The 25402-nt window shown below is 38.1% G+C and overlaps 1 protein-coding gene across 12 annotated transcripts in view; it reads left to right on the top strand.

Annotated features, from left to right (window-relative positions):
• Window positions 1-25402, top strand: part of plekha7b (pleckstrin homology domain containing, family A member 7b) — a 79303-nt gene that overhangs the window by 50913 nt on the left and 2988 nt on the right. For 5 of the 12 annotated variants that reach the window (XM_041989613.1, XM_041989659.1, XM_041989712.1 and 2 more), the window contains 19 exons: window positions 67-245; window positions 1932-2354; window positions 2569-3109; window positions 7562-7645; window positions 8095-8229; window positions 9121-9189; window positions 11485-11556; window positions 12659-12739; window positions 13386-13535; window positions 14181-14282; window positions 14442-14553; window positions 14777-14973; window positions 16646-16837; window positions 16937-17045; window positions 17193-17284; window positions 18658-18873; window positions 21411-21638; window positions 22518-22651; window positions 23422-23570. In XM_041989613.1, coding sequence (XP_041845547.1) covers window positions 67-245; window positions 1932-2354; window positions 2569-3109; window positions 7562-7645; window positions 8095-8229; window positions 9121-9189; window positions 11485-11556; window positions 12659-12739; window positions 13386-13535; window positions 14181-14282; window positions 14442-14553; window positions 14777-14973; window positions 16646-16837; window positions 16937-17045; window positions 17193-17284; window positions 18658-18873; window positions 21411-21638; window positions 22518-22651; window positions 23422-23570 — 3265 coding nt within the window. The remainder of the gene's footprint in view (window positions 1-66; window positions 246-1931; window positions 2355-2568; window positions 3110-7561; window positions 7646-8094; window positions 8230-9120; window positions 9190-11484; window positions 11557-12658; window positions 12740-13385; window positions 13536-14180; window positions 14283-14441; window positions 14554-14776; window positions 14974-16645; window positions 16838-16936; window positions 17046-17192; window positions 17285-18657; window positions 18874-21410; window positions 21639-22517; window positions 22652-23421; window positions 23571-25402) is intronic. The other 7 variants (XM_041989630.1, XM_041989621.1, XM_041989640.1 and 4 more) reach the window with 7 other exon arrangements.

Genomic DNA, 25402 nt, shown 5'->3' on the forward strand with positions numbered 1-25402 from the left:
TCTCTTTGAACTTTAGTAAAAACCTCTTGTGTTTTTCCTCCCTCTCAATCTCTCCCTCTTTGATAGGCGAGCCATACTGGAATGCGCTCCTACATTTACAATAAGAACTCTGTGATTGGCTCACAGGCAGAACACTGCGGGATGCGGACGTATTTCTTCAGTGCGGACACACAGGAGGACATGAATGGCTGGATCCGGGCCATGAACCAGGCTGCGCTGATGCAGCAGAGTCACACGATAAAGAGGTTGGTGTCACTATACACAGTAATTCATTTTCCGATTGGCTGGGCTTCTTCTAGTACTAACATCTTCCATAAAGCACAGCAGTCTGTGGGCGGGGTGTGTTTTAGCCTTATATCAAAAGGGAAAGATATAATTTTAAAGGAAAATATTTTATCATAAAAAGAAAATCAACACCAAATAATTCTTTTTATAGTTATAGTCATACATTACAAGCACTGTATAATCTTTGGCTATGACACTGAATGAAAAGCTTTATAAGCTTTATAGATCAATTTTTCTTTTCTTTCTTTCCTTAATATTTACCAGTGTGATCAGGCCTACTTGGTCCAGCCCTGTCTGCTGATTCTGGGACAGCATAATGTCTGCAGTGTGTGTGTGTGTGTGTGTGTGTGTGTGTCTACTGCATCTTGGTTTGCTATATTGTAAATGTAGTTTAGCTGAGATTGTGACAGCAGTCAGAAGGTGCAAGAAGATTTGAATGCAGATTTGCTTTTTGAAATTGACTGCAGAAAAGCCCTGTAGCATAGCGTTCCCCAGGAATGCTTCATCTCTGGTAAATGCATTATGAATTATTCTGTTTACTTTTTCTGTGCAATAATGCCACCTAGAGACCAACATGAGTGAGTAACCCTCTCCCACACACACTTTTTTTTCAATGATCTGAATTTCCACATAACAGTCTTATTGTCTCTTGAAACAAAATATTAACTCTGAAATGTTTTGTACCAGCTAAAAAGCTCAGTGTGAGGTGACCACTAGCTATAGCTACCATCTACTACCAGAGCCTGTGCCTATCTGTTTAAATGCATCTATTATTACCATTGTTTCCTCATATTTTACCTCTAAGGAATTATATTCTCAGAAATTAACAAAGCACATAATACAAGGAACACCTGAAGAGCCGTGGCATATCTCCTTAAGCTGTTTGTTGAAGAAAAAGTAATTGTTTCAGCTTTCTTGTGATTTGCTTTCCATTATATATTCCTACTGTACTAAAAATATAAAAAGTTATGGATAGAAATTCAATTAATTACTTATTTTGATCTGGACTTGTTCTGAAGTATACTCAGTAATATATCTGATAATATAAACAAGTGTCTATATAAATGGATTGAGAAATTGGGTTCACTTGGGGTTAATTGTGTTCTCTATCCACTTCCTAATCCTGTGTTTTAAGAAAAGTGCTGCACTCCGTCATAATAAACTATAATGAGAGGAGGGGGATTAGACAATGTTTAAATACCTGAAGGTGTGGTAATAGTTTAGAGCAGTGGTTCCCAAACCTTTTCTGTGGAGCAGCCTTTTCCTCAACAACGATAATGTCAAGCCCCTTCCTACTACCACACACACTCCACATAATTTGACTATTACGTGGTCAAGCTTAGCGCAAGATATGCCTCAGATTATTTTCTTGTCCTTTTTTGGTAGTTGAAATCTCTGATGTTGATTCATCATCGTTTGCCCATTGGTACTTTCACAAATTTGTCCATGTTTTGCTAGCAGTGCAAAAAACTAAGTTTGATTTAGCCATCATAACTCCCAGCCCCCCAGTTTGGGAACCCCTTGTTTTAAAGATTAAATACTTTTATCATCTCTACTCCTTGTAATTTGAGTTTAAATGTATGATGCCCTCTAATAAATGTTTTACAGCCAGGTTTATCTCTTGTCATCCTACCTCACTTTTTCAGAGAGGTGGAAAAACCAGAGAAGGCCACACAGCAAGCAGTCCCACAGACCAACCATGTCCACATCACCCAGTCTCAGCCAGAAAGCCATCACAGGACGGACAGGGAGGAACCTCAGGACAACAGTGTCCGAGTGGCTCATGTGGATGAGGGGAGATATGGTTTGGAGATACAGAGCAAACTTAGCCTTTCAGCTCAACAGGAAAGAATAGAAAGACTGTCTCCGGACTCTGTCAATGATGTCGCTCACAAGAATGGACAGCAGACTGTAATCCAAGTGGCTCTTCCACCAGAGCAAAATGGAAATGTTGTCTGTCCGAGGGGCTTTGTTTCACAAACTGATGTAGAGAAGCATGTCCAGAGGAAGAATACGTTGGCTCAAGTGGAACAGTGGGTCAAAGTTCACAAAGGGGACACACCGAAGAGGTCAGTCAGTTTGAATCAGCCAGAAGTTTTTCTACTTCAGTAGCATGAATGATGATGGCACAACCTTGAGTTAATGCCTCCCTCTAGTGGATAATATCAAGATTGCATTGCAAATATATTGAAACAGCATTCCTTTTGTTTATTGTGTGTAATGTAGAATAAGATGTTTAATTTGAGATCAGTTATATTTATTTATTTATTTTTTTTGACACAGTGCTCCCTCTGGTGAGTACAATCTTCCTCGGCGGACTCCTCCTTTAAAGCCCAAATCCAGCACATCAGATGCCACCTATCACTCTTTGCCAAAGTCTCCTCGTCTCCCATCTGGCAGCAGCTCACCTCCAGCAACATGCAACTTGCCCAGTGACTATAAATACGCCCACGACCGACTCAGCCACTTCCGCATGTCCACTGATGAGCGAATGGCCACCAAAGAGGGAATGGTGTGGCAGCTTTATGAGTGGCAACAGCGGCAGCAGTTTCGTCATGGCAGCCCCACCGCTCCTATTTACACTGGCCCTAATTTCACAGACTCTTCATCTTTCAGAGTTACCTTGGAGATGCCACGCTCCATCTCTGTCCCTCCATCGCCATGCGAAGTCCCCCCATCAGTTCCCTCCTCCTTCAAACCCCTGTCTCCCCGCAGACCGCACACCCCTTCAGACAGACGCACAGTCCGGCCCCTGGATGAAGTGTTGGCTGGCGACAGCACAAGATCAAGCTCACCTGGCCATATTTGTGCCCATCTTTCACAGGTAGGACACCGGCAAGAGGAAGACACAAACATTTGATATCACTGACATTTTTAAACTATATATTTAGTGATTTAACAAATGCATGCATCAGTATAGACTTTAGCATTGAGCACATACATACATGTAATGTCACACCACAAAACTGAATGTTCAGCAAAGGAATTTTATACTTCTGAAAAATTCTGAGGCTCATTTGTATTTTTGCAACTTGTGTGTAAAAAATGAGAAATTCTCAAACACTCATATAGCCACAATTTTTCAATAACCACAGAACTTCAATATCTGAAATCTTTCAGTTTCACAATCTGATAATGAACAAGCTTTTCTGAAGGAGCAACCATATTGTCCAGAATGCTATTCAGAGAGCATGTGTTGTCTACTCTAACTATAAATCAAAGTTTGAAAAGGACCCACAAGTTCTCAAAAGGCTTTGACTCCGATAAGGAAGCAATTCGGTCACCTTTAAGGTCTTTGCTGGTTAAATAAACAGTCGAGTATTAAGACACGTGTAATGGAGGGTCCTGTATAAAGATCATGGCCTTCTTGAGTGCTGCAGATTTCTTCTTTTACTACTGTTTGAAGTTAATATCTTCCAGATTTTGAATTTGATTTGATATTCACTGTATCCTTTACTTGAAAAGTCCAGCTAACTTATTGTTAATAACATGAGCTTATGACAGTATCCCTCCTCCACCATCTCTCTGTAATCCAGCACGGGTCCACCCCTCTCTTCCTTTAACACTGAGTCTTATTTCAACAGTTTTAAAGACCTTGGACAAATTAGTTGTCAGGTATTTTATTTCATGGAAAAATCTTAGTTCTTTAGTTTGTAAATCTCATTCATTGGTGGTCATGTTTCAGTTGTCCTTACCTTAGCTTTCATAATTTCTGTTGGGGAGCTGCAGCTTTGCAATATGATTACACTGGAGAATAAAGGGCCCCTGGTATCTTCAAGATTGATTTATATTAGGTCTTTTGCATTTATTTGCACCAATTCTTCATTACATGTTTTTGTGATGATTTATCTTTTTTTTGGTTAATTTGACCTTTGGTATAAATAATTCAGGCCAAACATTCTCTTCAAACAAACAGATATAAATTAAAAATTAATTTGTTTACAAAAAATTATTATTGTTATATTACATTACAATTATTTATTGTAATGTAATATATATATTTAATTTTTCAGTTACTTACAAACAATCACTGTTAGTGGTTTTAAAAAGGAAAATGTTTAGAAATTGAAACATCATTGGAGTTTTCTTTTGCCTTGTATTTGCATGAGAAGTGTGTTTTTGTAGGCAGGATTAAGAAGAGTTGCAGTCTGACATATTCTCCAGACACTTTACCGTTGTAATTAAAATATGAAACTTTTTTTTTTCAATCGAATATCAACACTGAGAGACTTTTTTTTATAAAATTTGTTTGGGTTCAGTTGAAATGGCCTTTAATTGACAGGAGTTAAATAGGAAAGGGGTTAGAGAAAACGGGGATGACATAAGCAAAGGACCTTAGGCCAGGATTTGAATCAGGGCCAGCTGCATCAAGGTGTTGTAGCCTCATTAGGGTTGTCACGCAACCAGTTAAGCTAAACACCCCTCCATACTGAATTGACAGAATTAATAGAGTTTTTTAAATTAATTTCCAAAATATTAGGTTTCCACTACTGGTTTCTTTGTTATTTTTCACTTTACATTTACTGTGTATGTATTACTACTATCTATTCATGTAGAACAGTAAACAAGATTTTTTTTCTAAGGAAAATATACTTATCCATGCTGATACTAACAAGTATATGACAAATTAACATTATCCTTCAGCTTCCTCTAAACCCATTCTGATCTTATGCAACATGTACATGTATCTGTATGTGGTCAGTCCTGGAGCAACATGTTTTACCTTTGAAGCAAGCCATGATTCAAGATGGGAAATCCATTCACTGGATTCACATTGTAAATGAATGACTTGGGGAGCATGAGAGATAATTAGGAAAAATGGACTGACAGACCTTAACTCCATCATTGGGCTGTAGATCTCCAACTCTCCAACCATCATTCAGAATGATGACAAAAGTGGAGACACATTACTGTTTCTTGATTTGTCAGTGACATCTACATTAACCAAAACTGTTGTACCTTAACCCTTTGATATATAGTGTCCACTACAGAGGACACATATTTAAAGGCTGTTTTTAAATGTATGCATGGGTTTGGATCGTACATTAGCAACTTCATTTGACATTAGTGAGTCACCAATACTCTGCCACGTATAAAGAATAACTGCATTTGATATAGTATATATACATACATTGTAATTACCAAGTTTGCCTCAGTGATAAACAGGACAAGAAAATGATCCAGGTGTTTTTATAGAAAATTTAAAAATATATTAACGTGACAAGATATTATTTTATAAACATTTTTGTAAATCAAATAGAAAAATCAATACACTGAGTAAAAGTTAAAATAAGATTAAAATACAGAAAAACATCAATGTGCATGTCTGTAGAAGTAAAATATTTTATTTAAAAAACTGTGGTACTGTTTTGTAATAATTCATGCACCAAAAGGTTAATATCCAGTGGGCAGTTAGCTGAATTTTTGTTTAGTACTAGTCATTTATGATAGTGGACAAGATCGACCAGAATGACTTTAAAAACAGTGAGTTTATTAACTTATTTGTCAAAGATTAAAAAAATAATCAGCAAGTATTATTATATTAGTATTATATTACATTATATTTAAATTGTCTAAGTTTTTTTCCTTGTTCTTCATTTATTGTTTAGAGTCCCAGCTACTGCGGTTTATCATTTCTTAGTAGCTGGGACGCAGCTTCTGTGAACTAGATGTTGGAACAGCGCCAATAAAGTGAAAAAAGAAGCAATAGTGAGGATGTTCCCAGAGTATCTCACCCATACTAGGGCAGCTTGGACACTTTAAGTGGGAAAACTGTCAATAGTGCTAAATGGATAGCTTGATGGAAGTCTGTCCCTTTGTAAATTTGCCTTGATGTTGTAATACAGGCACACAGAAACCACCAGTGGTCTGTGATTTGCATGGGACTGAAGAAAAACTTGAGAAATCACACATAGCAAGCCAAACGACAAAGCTTTCATTCTCACAGTAGCTTTGGATAGTGGATGTGAGGTATATGGTGATGTCAACATGTTGGTAGCTCACAAGATCACCATGGGAAGATTAGCATGAGGAGCCTGAGAAGGCTCCAGCTTTTTAGCACACACACTTTGATGCTCATGTGAATCCCTTTCAGATTCACACAGTCCACACCCAGACGCACTCCACAGGTGGTGTAAGCATGTGTGAGTAAAAACTTGCTGCTCTGCCGTTCCCCAAACCAGCGTAGCACTCAGACAGCACTGCCGTCGCCGCAGGAGACGGAGCAAGGGGGTGTCCCGTTATCCACACCCTGCGCTGTCTCCCCACCACACCCTCCACATGTGAAAAGATCTCCCTCCAAACCATCACCACACTTACCAGAACACACAAGCCTCACAACCAACTCGATGGCCTTGCACAAGTAAACAAAGTGTTGCATATGCTCTGTTTCCGCCATCATTCATCCAAGAGTCAGGACACTAATTACAACCACTGAATGGGGTGATGCACAATTATAGAAACTCCTTTAAAGAAAGATGCATTTTTAACAAAGGCAGCCACAGTGCCTGTGCAAACAGGCGATGTTTATGGGAACTAATTTTAGTCGGAACTGAATCTTGGTGCACCCAGCATCTGAGGCTGACGGTGCTCTCTGGCTGGAGTGTGCTTAAGTAACAGCAATCTGTATGCCTCTGTGGAATATCATTAAGAAGTATGTTTTATTAGTGGCTAATCCAATTTGCCCAGGGCTTCTCAGCACCCTATAAGCATCTCTACTGTATTTCAAACATCAGCAGCAGTCTCTTTCTTCTGATCTTGCATTTAAATAAAAAACCTATTATACAGCAAAAAAAAATGTGGCATAGGAATCTCAAAGGGAATGGCTTACAGTGCTTCTCTTGCTGGTAGCAAACAAATGTTATTTTAAGAAAGCAGGTTTGGTATAATTTATGTGTAGTTAATTAAATCTCTTGTTGTTTGTGTCCTTTTAAGGTTCTGTAGTGGGCCTGGTTTTTCACTAATTCTGTGTGTTAAGCAAAAACGTCAAATTTTCCAAGCCCTGCAGCATCTAAAACTCGGGGCACACCTTGTTTCATATAAGAGTAGGAGTGATGAAAGGGAGAAAAAAAAGGATAGATGAAAAAAATAAATCTGCTGTGTAGTCAAATTTGTTTGCAGACTTGGAGGCAATACCTTAACTTTGATTTAGTGTGATAGAGTGATCTTTCTCCCACTTTCAAACACTATTGAAGATTACTTTGTGAATTAGACATTCTGTTTGATTTGAATATGTAAGAGCTGTGATTACAAGAAGATGAATTATGTCTCTTCACAGACTTCCCAAATAGAGAGAAGGTCTGTGCCGGCTATGGGCTACATCACACACACTGTCAGTGCTCCCAGCTTGCATGGCAAAACGGTAGGATCCTCTGTTTACATTTTCTGCTTACTTAAATTGTTTATTTATGCTTTAATATACCTGTTAAGTGGTACTGACATATTCTACTCGTATAGGAAAACCTAAACAGAAATGTGATTAATGTGACTCATCAGTGACAGCATCAAGGTGTAAATCCTGAGCTGTTTGATTTGTGACCCTTTTTAGGCTGGTTTAATTTTTACATAGCCCTCTTTTTCAAACAATAAGTCACCCTTCCAAAGCAATTCAAAGTGCAGCTCTGGCTTTTAAAATTTAGGTTCCAAAGAGGACATTAATAGAAGCAGCAGTATACTGGCTTCCGTGCCACTTGGCTCTTTCAGCTTCTATAGCTAAGCCACAGTATTGCCCAGATTGTTATCAAATATTTTCTCTCATCCCTCTGTGCTTTCACTGGCCTCTGGCCCCAATAAACCTGGGCTTGGCTACAGCCAGAGGAGCTGACTCTGCTCCTCATTCAACTTCGGAGGCACCAGGCCAAGATGGCTGGTGTGCAGAGCCCCAGCAATGCGTTCGCCCACCTGCAGCATCACCAGCACAACGGCCTTCTAGGCCCCAGCATGCAGGTCAGGGACCCTCATTTTCCCTAATGCAGCACACCGCATCACTTTTCAGTGCATTGTGCTCCCCCTATCCCCAATCATTCCTACACATTACCTCCCTGTCATCTTGACAGACTGCAGTCTGTTGACACTGCTTGGTTGTCTGTATTTATTCAACCGTTTTGGCATGGGCTGTATTGTACTTACAAGCTATAGATTTGTGGTTTTCGAGCAAGTGTCACTTATCAAAACATGTCAATGAGATGAGAGCAACGTGTGATTGTGTTTGTCAAAAGTAATTGGCATGTTGCTTGTTGACTATGCTTGTAATGTCCATTCCTTTTTGTTTGATAGACATCTTATCTTGAACCACAGAAAAGGAATTTGCAATCAACACATTTGTACCTGTGTGCACTGATAAATCTTTTGTTCTTGGGGTTATCATTCTGAAGCAGTCACTGGGCCACAGCCTGAAAACGAGCCTGTGAGGAAAGTACACTGCTCTAAGACTGGCAGACCGCAGCGAAGCTGCAATGGCGCTCAGTAATGACAACTCCACCCAGTTTCTGACATCTAACCATTCTCTGGCCATTCTCCATGCAACATGAAGAAATATAAATGATCAGTTTGACCACATGTTGTGCACAAGACCTGTGTTGCTCAGTTGCAGAAGAGGTCACACATGAGACATTAAACCAGTTCAAAAATTACACGATTACCTAATTAGGGTTTGGCTTTGCAAACTGTGGGTAAAAATACAGAGGTAGAAGAAGTTCACTGTAATTGAGACCAAGTTAATTAAAGTTCTGTTTGCAAAGCTTGAACAGCAAATAAAGACCTTAAGAGTCATCTGGTCACCCATTATCCTTTGCAGATTCATTTCAAATGATTTATCTCTCCACTGCTCATTTAAAGGCTGATGATACTTACATACAACTGAAGAAGGACCTGGAGTATCTAGATCTGAAGGTGGGCCCCAACAAAGTAAATGGCACTTTATCCATTTAATCCTCTTCTCCATCTCTCCACTCTGGACTACAATCTTGTTCTCCTGCTGCTGCCCCCAACATCTGCCTCCCTGTTCTTTCCTCTGTTCTCTGCTGTGCTTTCTGCTGTCTCCTTGTGGTGCAATTAACATGTCTTTTAACACTCCTCTTTTTTTTCTGAAGCAGAAAAAAGCATTTCCTTTTATAGTAGTTTTGCATAGGGTGCTATCAACATTTTGCTTCATATTTAAAAATAAATGTCCTGAAGTTTAATTTGCCATCAAATGCTGGACTTCAGATGAACTCCGGTGGAGCAATGCAGTCATGTTACTGTAGCACATGATGATGCTGAGATAATCCTGATAGAAATTTAAGTTTTCATTTGCATGTGGTTGAACTATTAAATTGTTTGAGCCATGAGAACGGCAATTTCCATAAGAGTGTTATAAATACGGTTGTTTAAATGTCTAAGACTTTTGTATTTAAGCACTCTGTCTCATGTCACTAAATATGTTCCCTTTCACATTTGTGCAGAGCATTCAACACCACTTTATTTGTATGTTAAACACCACACTGAATTAGAAAAAAACACACTTGTATTTGATCTAGGCTGTAATTTTCTTCATTTCCTGTTTTAAAACAGATTATTGACCTACTTCAGCTTTTGTGTTGGGATGTAAGGATGGTGTGCATACAAAGTGAAATAATCCATTCCAGTGCTTTTAAAATGGAATGAGATGCATCTTTTGAATTTTTGCAGGATTTTGGACATGATTTTTTTTTCCATCAGCTCATCTGCTGTGAGATATGAAAACACTGTTCTGATTTGAGATGAAGTGAAGGAAACTGCGATGTTAAAAGAGTTTCCTGGCATGCTAAGAGGCTTTTATGTTTGAACTGAGAATCCGTTTGAAATCATCACTTTGCTGTTGTTTTGCTTGCTTGAACATAAGAGATGACCCAATGACCCAGTGCTGTTCTTTAAGAAAAATACAGTACTGGCAATATCTTAGGGCCTCTGTTTTCATCAAGGTGGTGGAAATGGATGGCATCTGTAGTTTTGAAGGGTATTAAAGACACTTAATATTGCATGTAACATCTAGATAAGACTAAAGAGAAAGGTTTTCTCCCAACAATATTTTACAAACCAAATCAAATATTAACAAAGAAATAATATTTTACAGTCCCTGCAAATAGAAGACATGATCAAGTTTTATAAGTTGTTTTTTTTATAATTTCAGCTTAACAGAGAAGTAAAGAAGACATAATCAATAGATTTTTAAATTGCCAAGTTCTATAATTGTGGTATAACTGCATACAAACAGAAGTTGTTTACTAATAGGAAAACATCCTGCCAAACCACCCTGAAAGAAAACAGTGCAGCTGTGGAACAAAAGTTCTGTGAACTCATAATAAAGGGTTAGGGTCATGCCTCAAACCATCTGTCACACATGGTGATTCACCTGTTATGGCTTAGGAATGTGGTTACCATAGGAGGAGGTATACAGATGGAGATAAATAGGAGCATCCTTTCCAGTGAGAATCAAACAAGTAAAAACAAAACGCATGAGACAGGACATACAACAGGACATAGTTCCTAAATGTAAGGCTGAACAGCAATAAAGCAAGGTGACGGTGCCTGTAAAAATATTTAGACAAGTATTAAAGAAACGTCTATGTGAATGCCAGGGTGTCGGATTTTCCAAAAGAACATTAAATTGTAACACGACGAGCTGTGTTACTCATTTTAACTGTCAGGGGTTTTATTGTTATGGCTGAAGCATGAATAAGAGACAGTAGTTCTGTAGTCTCTATCTATCAATTTCAAACTGTGCAGAAACACAATCTCCAAATTTACATTCTGAATCATACTGCCTTTCCACTCCCTCATGAAAGCAGAGGCTTCTAATTCTTAACATTGGCTTTAAATATTTCAGGTGCAGCTTTGTGAAAAATAAAAAAAAGACTTTAACAAATGTTTGTCTTCCCTTTTCTTCATATGAAGAACTTGTTAGTTTAAGCAGCCAGAAAAGAGCAGCTCTGGGTTTTTAGGGTTCACTGACACACAGAGATGCATTTTGTACAGATTGAGTACACAGTTTTATTCTATTAGCACAATTTTTTCTGTTGCCTTAATAATTTTGTTCAGCTTGACTTTGATAGCAGCTTATTGCATTAAAGGTAAAAGTAGTTACTGTTAAGTGAAATAACTGAAGAATGTTTTCTTGAATATGTTATTTGATTTCGGTTTGTTATAGTATTTTATTGTGTTCGTGATTATTGTAAATTTCAGGTCACTGGACGTGAGAGTTTAAAAAAAGAGAGACCATCAAGGCCTGTGAAAATAGCAGAAAGTGATGCAGATGTAAGTGAATTACAGTGTTGTTAATATTTACAGAATGGGCCCTGTTTACCCATCTCTCTCATTTCTTTAAGATCTCAATTTCCGACTTCTGACAATCCACTACTGAGACGCAGCTGACTTTAGTCTGACTTTACTGTGTGTTTTAGTGTGGTGTGTCTGTGTGTGTGTTCATAAGTTGTGGTAAACAGGCTGCAGAGTGAAAGGAACGTATGCACGTTGCAACACTGTGGGGACACCCATCCACGCTGCACAGTGAGGGCCTGAGTGTATCGACCACAGCTTTTATTTTCCTCCCTGCAATTTAAAGAGAAAAATACATGTAATGGGAGTTTTAGATGTTGAGCTGTTAAATTTTTCAGTTTGATTTGCCTGATCCTGCTTTTCTCCGTCTTTGTTTTCTGCTGAATAGAGGTAAATAAGATGGATGTCCTGGCTTTTCATCATTTGCATTGTTCCACTTTAACAATTTATAAGAAATTGCCAGTAAATTTGTCTGAACAATGAATATTTCATGCAATTAAAAACAACAATATGTGGCAGCAAAATAAAAACAGCTTAATTATTAATTGAACAGAATGATAAATAGATCTGAGAAAAAAATACACTGTGTGAAAAAGACTGAACTCGGCAGTCTTATGTTGTTTTCATAAACAAATAACCCATTTCTGGGAAAACAAATCTGTCACTCTCAGTAAACACGGCTTTCTCCAAAAGTGAATCTGAAAATATGGATTTTTGATTATGATTACTCATAATGGATATTACCAAATTCTACCCCCAAACTAGATAGTACAGAACCTTTTGATATCTCTCACTGCGCTGATGAGAGGAATTCCTGGGGGCTTTTTACAAAGATGAGCTTTATTGACAGACCGTGAAGACTACAGTAGACGATCAATTCGTCTCACCCACTGTAGAGAAGTGGTGAATGAAGACAAGAATAGAACATTTGGCCTGTGTTGTAAACACGTGCTCCATATATCGCCCCATAAACTATTTTATCTTTCTTCTTCCTGTGTAGCTTTATGTCATTGGCAGTAAACAGTGTACATAGGTTCTATCTGTATTCACTTTATTTATTTATTTTTTTTATTTTCTTTAGGTGAAATTAAGTCGACTGTGTGAACAAGACAAGATCCTACAGGAGCTAGAAGCCAGGATACGCTCTCTGAAGGAGGACAAGGTTTTTTGTTATAAACATACTTTAATGCATAACATTTAAAGGTCCTACCACAATGTGTTTTTGTGTATGTGTGTGTGTTTATGTACCCTTAATAACTAGACTATAATGAGTCTTATCTGTTTAGAACATATTCAGTGTCATCTATTACTCCACAAATTCACATCAACCAGTGTTCTATGACAAAACCTACAGCTAAAAGCACAAATCTAGAAGTTCAAAAGATGCCACTAAACAAAACTTGCCACTTTTCATCCTTTTTTTCCTTTTTTCCATGTTCAAACCAAATATCATTATTATGTGTATTATACTATTGCTTTACTGTTATAATAGTACTCTTAAACTTCAAAATATGCCTAGATTCGGGGTATCCAAAGCCAGTACTCGAGGACCACTGTCCTGCCAGTTTACAATGTTTCCTTGCTTCAACACACTTGAGTCAAATAAGATGGATCCAGCAACCTATGAAGTTCTGCACAATGACTCATTAATTTGAGTTAAGTGTGTTGGAGCAGGGGCACTTGCATGATTGTGGCCCTCAGAGCTGGACACTCCTGGTCCAGATACTTTAATGTGTGTCAGCCCGTTCTGCCGTGTGGTCCATAAAGGCAGTCTGCTTTATGTTTCCTGTGTGTTTCGTACTATTCAGGACAAGCTGGAGTCTGTGCTGGATGTTTCTCACCAGCAGATGGAAGAGTACAAAGATCAGCCGGCTCATGCTGAGAAAATTGCTTATCAGCAGAAGCTGCTACAAGAGGATGTGGTCCACATCAGGGCTGAAATATCTCAAGTCTCCACAGTAAGAAAAACTCTGGCTTCTTTGAGATGTGAAGACAAATTTATTTAACACACTTCTCCTTAAGTTCCTTCCCCCTCCTCCACAAAGTTCACACTACTGTGTTCATTGTGTTTTTATTGGCTGGAAACAAGAAGTTCACTTCTGTTTTTAGACGTTCCCTTTTGATGTTTCCTGCAACTGGCACAATGTTTCAGGTTGACTGTAACTACCAAAATGAGTGATTGGGGGACAAACCGGATGCCACAAAGAAACTCACGAGTGCTTTTCTTGGCCATTTTTTGTCAAATTGTTCCATAATATTCAAAATGTTTAGTCTTAAAATGGAAAATTACTAGTTTCAAAACTGCATTTACAAATAAATGTCATGATTAAATGCAAGTAAACAAATGCATCTTTACTCCTTAGCGTCAGTCACGTCACCGTACTCTGGTCATATGCAGATACTTTCAGTAGATATAGGTTGACTCAGGTTTTAAAAAAATGTTTTCCAGTGAAAAACATCTTCTTACTTCAACTTCTAACACATGCTTATGTGTAGGTGTGATCACATATTTCTTGAACTCATTAAAGAAGTGCAGACTGACAGAGAAGTACAGTGTGAAAGCTATTTCAGATACTGAAAGTGTGCTGTGTTCTATTCTATAGGAGATGGAGAATGCGTGGAATGAGTACAGTCAGCTGGAGAGAGATGTGGACTGGCTGAAGTCAGCCCTGCAGGGACAGATGAACCGCAGTGATCTTTCTCAGGTCTGTGGCTCAGTGATCTCTGTTAACTCACACAAGCAGCCATTCACTTTCATTGAAATGGACTTTGAATTGAAAGTATGTGAGCATGTGGAATGTTAAAGAAAATGTATCTAATTTGTATGTAGATGTTAAAGTGGGTATGTGTTTCTCTTTGAGAAGCAAGAAAAAGTCCAGGTCAGAAAGGAGCTATGGAGGATTGAGGATGTTATCGCAGGCCTCAGCACCAGTAAAGCCAACTACAAAGTCACTATATCCTCTGTTACCAACCCAGGTGAGGCAAGCACTGCACAGAGGCTCCACCTTTACAAAGATAATTACTACTGACTGAATGAAGCAGCGTAACCCATCAGGTCACACTGTTGTTTCTTAACATTTCACATCTTTGTCATCCTCTTTACTAATGAATGTTTAAATGCTTCCCGTAGGAAAAGAAAGCAGTGTCTTTACAGAGTATGTATTCATGTTACATGTTCATGCGGCCTCAAATTCCCCAGAGAGGAAATTTGTGCCTTCAGTTTCGGTGTCATCAGTGCCTTCAGTGTCTGGGAGCCCGTCTACTATGGAGATGAGATTGTCCCAGCAGCAGCACAACCCCCACCTTAGCCCCAGCAGCCATACCCCCACCCTGTCCTCCAATCCCATCCAGCAGCCATTACACCACTCTGCAACTGTCTTCAGTGGGTTTAAATGGGTGAGTTTTAAATATGAAAGACCTTGCAGAAAAGATGAAGTGTTTGAATTTTTGGTCAATGTTTCCATCTCATTTTTATTTTGTCTATTTGAGATTAAGTGTTATTTCTATATAAAACAGTTTTTTCCATGCATTACCATCTGAACTCAAGAACCTGAGAGATCTTAAGGGTTTTAACACGCATACAAAGAAATTGTTGAACCTGAAACAAGTCTGTGAACTTTGAATGCAATAATCTTAAAGCACACTCAAGCATGAATGTACACGTATACACAAAGATCAGAAAATAATTTTTTAAAGGGGATCAGACTGATTGACTTGGCAATTTTGACATTTTCAAGTAAGAAGTGGGCTGGACAAGGTTCATGATGATAGAAGAATTTCTGTACTAATTTAATGTGATCTTACCGAAAGCTTTTTATTTTCTGTTGCTTTTTTTACTTCCACTCTGCTACATCAAGGAAGATGTTGTCCATTTTATTCACTGTAAATAAATGTCAGCTTTCATTAGGTGATATTCTAAATTATTTTACAAACCTCACTGTGCTAAACATATGACTAAAAACCTAACAACCCAAAAGTTTATACAAGTCGGGTAATATTATTAGTGGATATTTTAAGAATTGACCACATTGACCAACTAGAACAGCAAAAGTCTGCTTATACATGAAAGCTAATAAATGAATTATGACAATCTATTGCTTAAACATCATATGATGGAATAACAGTCACACAAGATAACAAGAACTTTGAGTTCATTCTTTCAAAAATACTTACATACTTTCACTGCAGTTACATTTCAGGAGCAGGTATTTTAAATATAGAGTACTTAAAATATTTCCTTAAGCACTACAGTTTATAAGAAACAAGTAGAGACAGACAAGAGGAGATAATTACATGAACTGTAACTGAAGCAAGGACATTGGAGTTACATTCTCCAACATGTTTTAACTCTCTCTACCATAGTTTTGTGTTTTCTGTGGCTGAGGACAAAAGGAACAAACATTTGATCAGTTTAGTAGAGTTGTCTTAAACAAAAGTTATGCTTACATTTAGTGTTAGGATGTCACCAAAACATCACAAAAAAATAAAAAAAAGCAGCTTCACAGCACCACTAGAAGCCAGAAGGAAACCTTTAGTCAGGATGGATGGATGGATGGATGGATGGATGGATGAATGGATGGATGGATGGGTGGATGGATGGATGGATGGACGGACGGACGGACGGACGGGCGGGCGGGCGGGTTGCAGCTTTCTGTTTGAAAGAGAGCTCTGCTGTCCCTCCAGTAAACTGTTTAGTGGATGGAGACACGATGGTTCATGATGGAGACCAGTTTGTTCAGAGACCTCCTGTCTCTGACTGTCTCCAGGTTGTGTCCAAAGATCTTGCCTGCCTTATTGATCAGTTTATTGATCCTGCTGAAATCCCTGGAGCTGATGCTGCTCCCCCAGCACACCACAGCATACATGATGGCACGGGCCACCACAGACTGGAAGAACATCTCCAGAAGTTTGCTGCATTCATTAAAGGATCTGAGCTTCCTCATGAAGTAGAGTCTGCTCATCCCCTTCCTGTACACAGCATCACAGCGTCCTCCAGTCTAGTCTGCTGTCCAAGTGCACACCCAAGTATTTGTAGCTTTTATGAGCAACTCCCATGTTCTGTGTGCAGAGTGAGGAAGATGTGCCTCCCAGACCTCCTCTACCTCAGCTCTATAGTCCTGATGAGCATCCCCCTGCTGTGCCACCGTTGCCCCGGGAGACAACAGTCATCAGACACACCTCTGTACGTGGCCTCAAACGACAGTCAGATGAACGCAAAAGGGATAGAGAGATTGGCCAGTTCACCAATGGGGACAGTAAGGTATCATAAATGCAGTATGTGTATAGTTTTGTCATTATACTCCTGAAATGCATCCATTTTAGATTAGTGTCCTGTCAAATCTGTTTGTGTATATCTCAGGTGGAACTGAGACCCTTCCTGAGTGATCCAGAGCTAATGGGAGCTGGAGATGGCTCTAGCCACATCAGTGTTGGGCATGATGGGGGTTATCAGACATTACCTGGTAGAGGTACATAGAAAATGAGCATCAGATTTTATGAACTGTTATAACATTGTTACACAAAACATTGTGCAGACAGACCGCACATCAATAATTTTAAACAATAATGTCAAGTTGAGAATAGTGTTTTTTTAATGTTTGTTGGCTTCCCCCCAGGAGTAGCTGGCTCCTCGCTTAGAATGAACCAGTCTTCGAGCATCTCCTCATATGTGACTCTCCGAAGATCAGCGTCAGCAGCCGGTGTGAAGGTGAAGCTCAGAATTAAATTAAAAGAACTATGAAATAGTATAAAGTGAATATACAAATTAGTAGCTCCAGCAGATACAGTAGTATGTCACACCAGTTTTAGATGACATCAATGAAATTCATGAATGAATTAATCAAGAGATAAAATCTTTGATATTTGGAGCTTGCATTAATACTTTTGGCTCTGTCAAGTCCTCCCCCAGACCCAGAAGTGCTCATAGGTGGGGGGTCAGTAAGAGGATCCTGTTTTTTTTCGGCACTTAATAAGTGTGTAGGGATCTGAAAAGAAAAGAATATTGTACTTTGGTGAAATGTGGTCATTTGGGACATGTGATAAGTTGAGTATAAGGTTATTAGAATGAACAAAGTATTTTAATTTAACTGATTGTGGCATTAGACTGGCCACCTATCCAGGGTGTACCCTGCCTCTTGCCTGCTAATTGCTGGGATAGGCTCCAGCTTTACAGCGACCCTGAAATGGAAAAAGTGGTATAGGACAGGAATGATACTGGCATGGATAATTTGCCAAAAAAAAGAACTTTACATGCACAGATAAAAGGTTGATTTAATATGCTAACTTGTAACTATTATTTGTTGTATAAGTTACATTTATATATCATTCAAATTCTTAAATGCAACAATGTGAATATGCCAACTGTGATCTGCTGATAAAAAGATATTACTTTTTGTAAGAAATCAGAATTGACATGCAAATATTTGAAAATATTGAACCGTAGTACTGTGAACATACCTACAAAATTATGATTGGACACTGCAGCAAATCCAAAAGCAGTATCTTATTTTTTGAGTATTACAGCTCTTAGTTAAGCTAATATAAGATATTACAAACAGCTTGTACCCAGCAGTACAATACTCAAGCATTTCTAAAACATGCTTACAAAGCCTGCATCAATCAAAGCCACTTAGCAGTTTCAAATGCAATTTCTGCATATCGTTAGGCTGTTCCTGTGTTCTCTTTAAAGTTTGGTAAATTAAAGTTTAATGAACAACGTTTAATTAAACCTCATAAAAACTACAGAATTTTGTTAAAGTTGTTTTACAGACTTTGTATTGGCCTGCAGTAAAGCCCTGAAGCTTCTTCTGCCACAGGTGGATCACAGGTGGTTCCAATAAAAACATGTAATGTGAAATATTCCGTAACCTTAATAGCCATCTTCTGAATGTATTGAAATTCTTGTGCTTATTGATGAACACTCTGTATTAAAAAACATAATTTTAATAACCTTGAGAGTAATTCTAAGATTAACTTTACTTTTACTTTCCTCATCAGATTAGTTTTATCCCCCCCCCTCACTCTTTTTTGCCATCCGCTGCACCTTTTCGTTCTTCTCAACTTTCCTCCCACTCCTCTCAGGAGAGACCGAAAAGTGCCTTGGAGCGTCTGTACTCTGGGGAAGTGGTGCAGCAGCAGCAGCAGAGGGGGAAGATGAGTGCTGATGAGCAGCTGGAGAGGATGAAGAGGCACCAGAAGGCCCTCGTTCGCCAGCGCAAACGCACTCTGAGTCACGGAGACCGTCACACATCGACGCATGCCTCTCCCTCGCGCCCGCTTTCAGCAGACTTGGGATCAGTATGTTACTAGAACAGTACCACTTGTAAAACTCTCCTGCATGACGATAGCCAATCAGAGTGGTGATCTACAGTAGCGATGCATGCCTTTACACTGTGTAGCCAGTTTTCTTTTTGCCAACATTACAAAGTTGATATTAGACCATTAAATTAGTGAAGTACAGAACAGTTATTCACTATGTAGCCTTAACTGGGATTATTTGGTCCATGTTGGTTTCATTCAGTTAAAGGTCTTTTTCACTGCCGATATGTTACTTTGGATGGCAGAAAAAAACCACAAATGCTAATGGCGTCATCACTGGCTCAGTTTATTGTAGTTCTAATAATGTACAAAGAAATTTAAGACTGAAACTAAAAAGGATTATTTACAGTGGTGTTCACCTTTTTGTGACATGTTCAAATATCTTCTTTGAGAAAGGCCTGTGAAGAGAAGTGGATAACAGTACAAAGTGTGTGAACTGTGGTTACATGATTGTTAAAAAGTGTTTAACATAAAGTGGAAATCAAAATATTTCTATTAAAAAGGTGAAACCCCATATCAGAAGTTGGAATAGTGTGGAAAATGCTAATTGATAAAGATTGAACCTAAGCTATCTCATTTTACTTGGATGGACTATTGGCCTCTCCAGTGTGTACCCCTCCTCTTGCTTGATAGTGGCTGGGGTGGGCCCCAGCAGCCCCGTGACCCTCAACGAGATTAAGTGGGTACAGAAAATGACCTTTTTATTGGGGATCTGTCAATTATTATAATTTTTAAGTGAATTAATATAAAGTATATATCAATATTCCATGTCTTAGTCAGTGGTCAGAGTGGTCATGTTAAAGCTGAAAGCAACTATATGAAAAAAAAAACATTTTAAATAATTTCTAAAACTCAAACCTAAAAATACTCCACATTATTGATGTATCCGACTGTTTATACTTTTTAGACTGCAGAACATGGTCAGTGCTGCATTCAAAGACAGTACGGGTTGCAGTTCTATGAGGCAGTGTCTAAAACAATGCAGCGTAAATATCCACACATTGCTCTCAGCTGACCTGCCTTGAAACATTATGTCTGAGTTGTTTAGATTTAGAAAAAATGCTTTTCAAAAGGCTGTGCATTGAGTAGCTTTTAACTTTAGGTTGCCTGTCAGGAAACCATCTGATTCTCCAAACTGAGAGCCCTCTGACTGCTGTCTTCTGCAGACACTGACTTCTCATAAAATGTGTGTTAACAAATAAATTTAATAGATTAAGACAAAACATGAAATGTCTTGGCTTTGAACTGTTTGCAGTTAAATATGTGTTTTTATTGTTTGCAATTTCCATGTTGTCCCAACTTTATCTGATTTTGGGTTGTATAAATTGTAGATCAATTTTTTGCTTAAACTCATTACAAATCTTGCCTAAGCAACAAATAACACACTACTCACCTCAAACACACACATTCAGTCACTCACTCACTCTCACCTCGCTCATCAGTTTCTGGATGTTGTAGAAGCTAATGTTTCTTTATCCATCCCTCTTTTTCACTGATCATTTTCATTTTGATTTCACCTTAACACTGTTACTACCTTACTGTTGTTTCTTGCTCTTTAATATCATCTGTTTGCCAGCATCATCTCTCGTTCATTTCAATATCAGAGCCTGATGTTCTTCAATTAAGTTGATTAACATTAACAATTAATGTTGCTGTCCATGTATATATGTATGTATGTGTGTGTGTGTGTGTGTGCGTGTGTGCGTGTGTGCATGTGTGAGGGAGAAATGTGAAGTAGTTTCTGATTTTCTACTGACCAAAACATTGACATACATTGAACAACACTGATTAAAGCTCTCATTTTAACCTCATCATAGTATTCTTCTTACTGGTTTTATTATATATTCACTTTTTTTTTTTTTTTTACTTAAAAGATTATAAAGATGTGCTGAATGATTATGAATTGGGGCTTTTAATTGTCCTATTTACCACTTTACTGCTTATAAAAAGAAGCATTATATAGGCTGTAATGATGTGAATAACACCCATTTCATAACATAGACTATGTTTGCATACTGTTATGATCTAATCATTAGTAGAGCCTTTTCTTTTACAAATGTTAATGTTGCAAAACAAAAGGAAATAAATGCACATTTCTAAGAACTCATATTGCCATGTTTTTTTTTTTCTTTTTTTAAGTGTATTATCATTATCATTCATTTCAATGAACAGACCAAAAAGGTGATGTTTGGGGAAACTCTCACAGTTTGAATGAAGTGTCTGTTTCTGTTTATATGTGTGGCATTATGCTGTTCATTGTGAAACCTCTGACTTCCATGAAAGCATGCATACCCATCTATGCATGTGCTTTCTCTTTTTCACACCTGAGCACATACACACACTGAAACACACTCTGCAGCCTTTAAAGTCATATTAAAATAAAGTTAGATCTGTTTGACTGTACAATATGTTTTGAATTAATATGTAAACAGTTTCACTTTTTTCACATTGAGCAACTCAACGGCAGCACCCTGCCATTTGTTTCACTCTGTGTCTTTCCTGTGTGCATTGTCCAGTGGAAGAGAGAGCAGGAGTTTGACCTGCAGTTGCTTGAGAGAGCTGTTCAGGGGGAGGAGGCGCAGGCAGTTAGGAGTGTCCAGGGGGAGGAGAGACCTCCCGAGCACAAAGAGAGACCCCGCTCGCACTCTGATGAATGGCTGACCTTCCGCTCCACCGCCACAACCCCTCCTACACATGAGGCCGACTTAGAACCACTGGACTATGACCTGGACCTCAACAAAGAAGTAAGATACGGTTTTCTGGACTAAGAAATACAGCAGAGAGGAGAATAAAACAAAAGCACCTAATTCAACAAATGAGCCAATATTGTGCCATGTTTTTATAAAAAGACTCTGTCTAAATGCATAAAGATATAAAAAGTGACTCAGAATGTTTGCACATCTTTGTATACACCACTAAAAATTTAATTATTTAATTGTGTGAACCATATTCAGATCCATTTGGATATGAAAAATTCAAACTTGCATCTTGCATCTTGCATCTTTTCTATGAATGGTACCTTTGATCTTTCTTGAAGGTCATAGATGGCTGCTTTCTGGTTAAAATCTTTCGTACAACACCTAGGCAAATATCTAAAAATAAAGAGGATATGTTGCAGTACTGGCTGTAAATTTCACCTTTAGAATTGCCAGTGTAGCTAAACCTGGAGGAAACATCAAGTTTCTCAAGTGCAATTACAGTGGTGGTCAAACATCCAACAGATTTTAGGTGGACAGCTGGTTAACAGCAGTAGGGACACAAATAGACTATTGCTGGGAGACATGAGTGCTTAAGAAATTAAGAGCAGACGGCAACTTTGACAGTTTGAATAATGCCTTTTTGCAACGTGGTGGGGTCTGAAAAGTCCAGTGGCATTAAGAATCTGAAATAAACTTTGATCCCGAAACAGATTTTATGTATATTAAACCTGTGTGATTGCTTGTTGTATCCCTCTCTGGATCAGAAAAAGAAACTTACTGCATGTTATTGTTTATGGTGAACGCTGGATGTGTCTGTAACCATTTTGAAAAGTGTTGCAAATTCTTACAAATTTTTTTTACACATTTGTGTCACCTTTGTGTGACTTTGTAAACATCTTAACACTGACTGCATCTGCTTCCTAGCTGTCAAAGCCTCAGAAAGTGTTGATTCCAGAGCGCTATGTGGATCCAGAGCCTGAGGAGCCACTCAGTCCTCAGGAGGTGGAGGAGCGTCATCGGAAGGTGGAGCGCATCAAAAACATTTTAGCAAAGTCCAGGTACTTAAAGAATAACTAAAATACACTCAAGTTGTATTTCATTCTTGCTCATGAACAAAAGAATTTTAGCAATACCTTCCAGTTTTTCAATCTGCCTATTAAACCAAGATGCTCAATGGTTTAGTAAAAGATCATTTAAAGTTTCATCTTTTTAGTATAGATGATCACAAGTGAAGTGATCTGGCCCTTTAAACTGAGATGTTTCATTTCTGCAGGGTAAAGTGATGCAGATTTTAGCAGCATTTTTCCCCTTGGAAAAGGGAGATTTGTAGATATAATCCAGTTTCTGATCACACACGGAGCCTTTATCATACTGAGTGTAAACATGTTACTGCCTACGATGGGAGAGGATTTAATTGACTTGTATTACCAACTAATTTGATGTACAATAAAGACATGCACCTCTTATGAAATCTGGGAATTTCAATAAGAACAAATTCATTCATATTATGTCCATCTTAAAACAAAATCAATGCTACACATCTAAGATATCAGCTGATAGTGATGTTAGGCTGATATGCCTCTGCAACCCTGGTGAAATGTTAAATGAGAGTTAACATCAGCGCTTGTTTGTTTAGAAGTATAAGTGATAATGAGATATATGAGATTATCCTTCTTCTATAGCCTAACAGAACTCCCAGATTTCCTCAACGTAAGGGTGAAGGGTTTAGGTTTTCCTTTTATGTGTCTCCAGTCTGTATATAAAATGCCAAAGTGTCACATTGCCAATGCATCAAGCTTGATAAATTTCTAATTCTTTTCTCGGGCAGTGTGCAAAACATAGCATCAACAATGTCTGTGGAAAAGCCTGAGGTGGGGCTGGTGGCGCTCGACTCAGCTCTACAGGAGCAGGAGAGGATCATCACCATGTCCTACGCTCTCGCCTCTGAGGCTTCACTCAAGAGCAAACTAGTTGCAGGTTGGTCAGTTATAAGATGTGAAACTATTTTCTGTAGGTTGGTATAGCTTTGCTCAATGAGTGGAGCATAAACAAAAAAAACTATTCCGCAGAAATACTTAGTAATTAGTGAGTCTTTTGAAAAGTAAGAAGTGCAGCAATGCTGACAGTTTGAGTGAAATTTCTCCTGGTGTCAAACTTGCCATCTTTTGGGTGAAGAAGGAATCAAGAGAGGAAAACAGCCTTTCAAGAATGCTGTATTGATGAGAGGAGGGGTAAGGTGCAGAGTCAAGCAATAAGGCTGTTAATTTCCTAATAACCTAACATTATTCCTTATCAGGGGCTCAGATAGCCTCTAATTGCAATCCAAGTAGAATCTTTTAGAGAGGGGAGGAATCGCTTGATGAGGCCATTTTGTGTGCTGATCAATGACCCAGTCAAACTCTGCTCTCCATCTGCATGCTGTTCCTGCTGCTTTGAACGTAGCTCTGAACCTGCATAAAAGACACTGCGCTCACATCTCATCTCTTTCATACTCTACAGCAGACAGGCGAGTTAATTTTCACTCTAGCTGCTGCAGATTGTCAGTCTGTCTGCCTTGCTGGCACACACAGACACACACACATGCACACACATCTGTCACACACAGTAACGCTCAAGCTGTCAGCATGTGTGGAAGCTTAATATGCACAGTGAAGCTAAGTCAACAATTATAACATTATTTCCAGCATTGAGAAATGCCAGAGAATGTAACCGGTGGCATCTTGTCAGTGCAGACTGAATCAATGACTTTCTCTCCCTTTGGTGTTAAAGTGAGGCCTGTTGGTGCACTTTCAAACCCCCGAATTAAAAGAAGAGTCTTTTTCACAGTATTATGCATGAGAGACTTCAGTGCCGTTGGCATAAAAGCGGGAATATTCTTCACTCTAATTATATTACAAGTACGTATTACTACAAAGCTGTTTTTTTATTTGATTCGTTTATTTTAAAGAGATAAAAAGTTTTGGTATTTGTGGAAACTTATCATGAATATTTAAACAAATTGTTAGTTTTATGTTGGAAGTTGACCTACCAGAGGAAAACTTCTTTATCTTGTACCTCACCAAATATTCATTGCTTTTTCTTTCTTTGATCAAATGTTTATGCAGTGACAAAACAGAGAGCACAAATGACACTTTTACAAATTACTCACAACAAGCCTCATGTAATAAATAGAGCAGGAGAAAAGTGTTATTTATTTTTGTTATTAGAAATCTTCTAATCTTTCTGACTGCGATTGTAAAACTGAAACACACATTGCAACAATCTCTTGTAATCTTAAAATCTTTATAGCACTAATAACAACAGAATGCCAAAGCACATACAGTTACCATATAAATGTAAACAAGTCTCTAAGATGCTCATGTAACAAAAAGGCAGCTTCACCATTACTGGCAGTAAATAGATGGATCCCTAAAGTTGTTTTTTTTTTTTCTTTCTTTCTTTTTTTTTTTACGGTCAAGTTACTAAACTTTTTCAAACAGAAAATACTTTTATTATTTTATTTTATTTTATTTTATTTTTTAAATTAATGAATTAATTTTTTTTTTCTTAAAATAACAAGCTGCGATCAATTTCCAGGTTGCTTAGATGAAAAAGAAAATCGTGACCAGATCATTCAAGAAGAATAAACTTCAAACGTGGACACTTCTTTGTTTTGGATTAAACACATTTAATTTTTACTATTATTTGAATTTATTTCCAACATTTTTTCAGACTTATAAGAATGGTTCATTTTAAAACTAAATATGATTTACAGGTTGGTAATACATGTAATATTTCTATGTGCTGTATCTTTAAACAAGTTTTTCAGC

This window comes from Melanotaenia boesemani, chromosome 1 (assembly GCF_017639745.1).
Source record: "Melanotaenia boesemani isolate fMelBoe1 chromosome 1, fMelBoe1.pri, whole genome shotgun sequence".
Lineage (NCBI taxonomy): Eukaryota > Metazoa > Chordata > Actinopteri > Atheriniformes > Melanotaeniidae > Melanotaenia > Melanotaenia boesemani.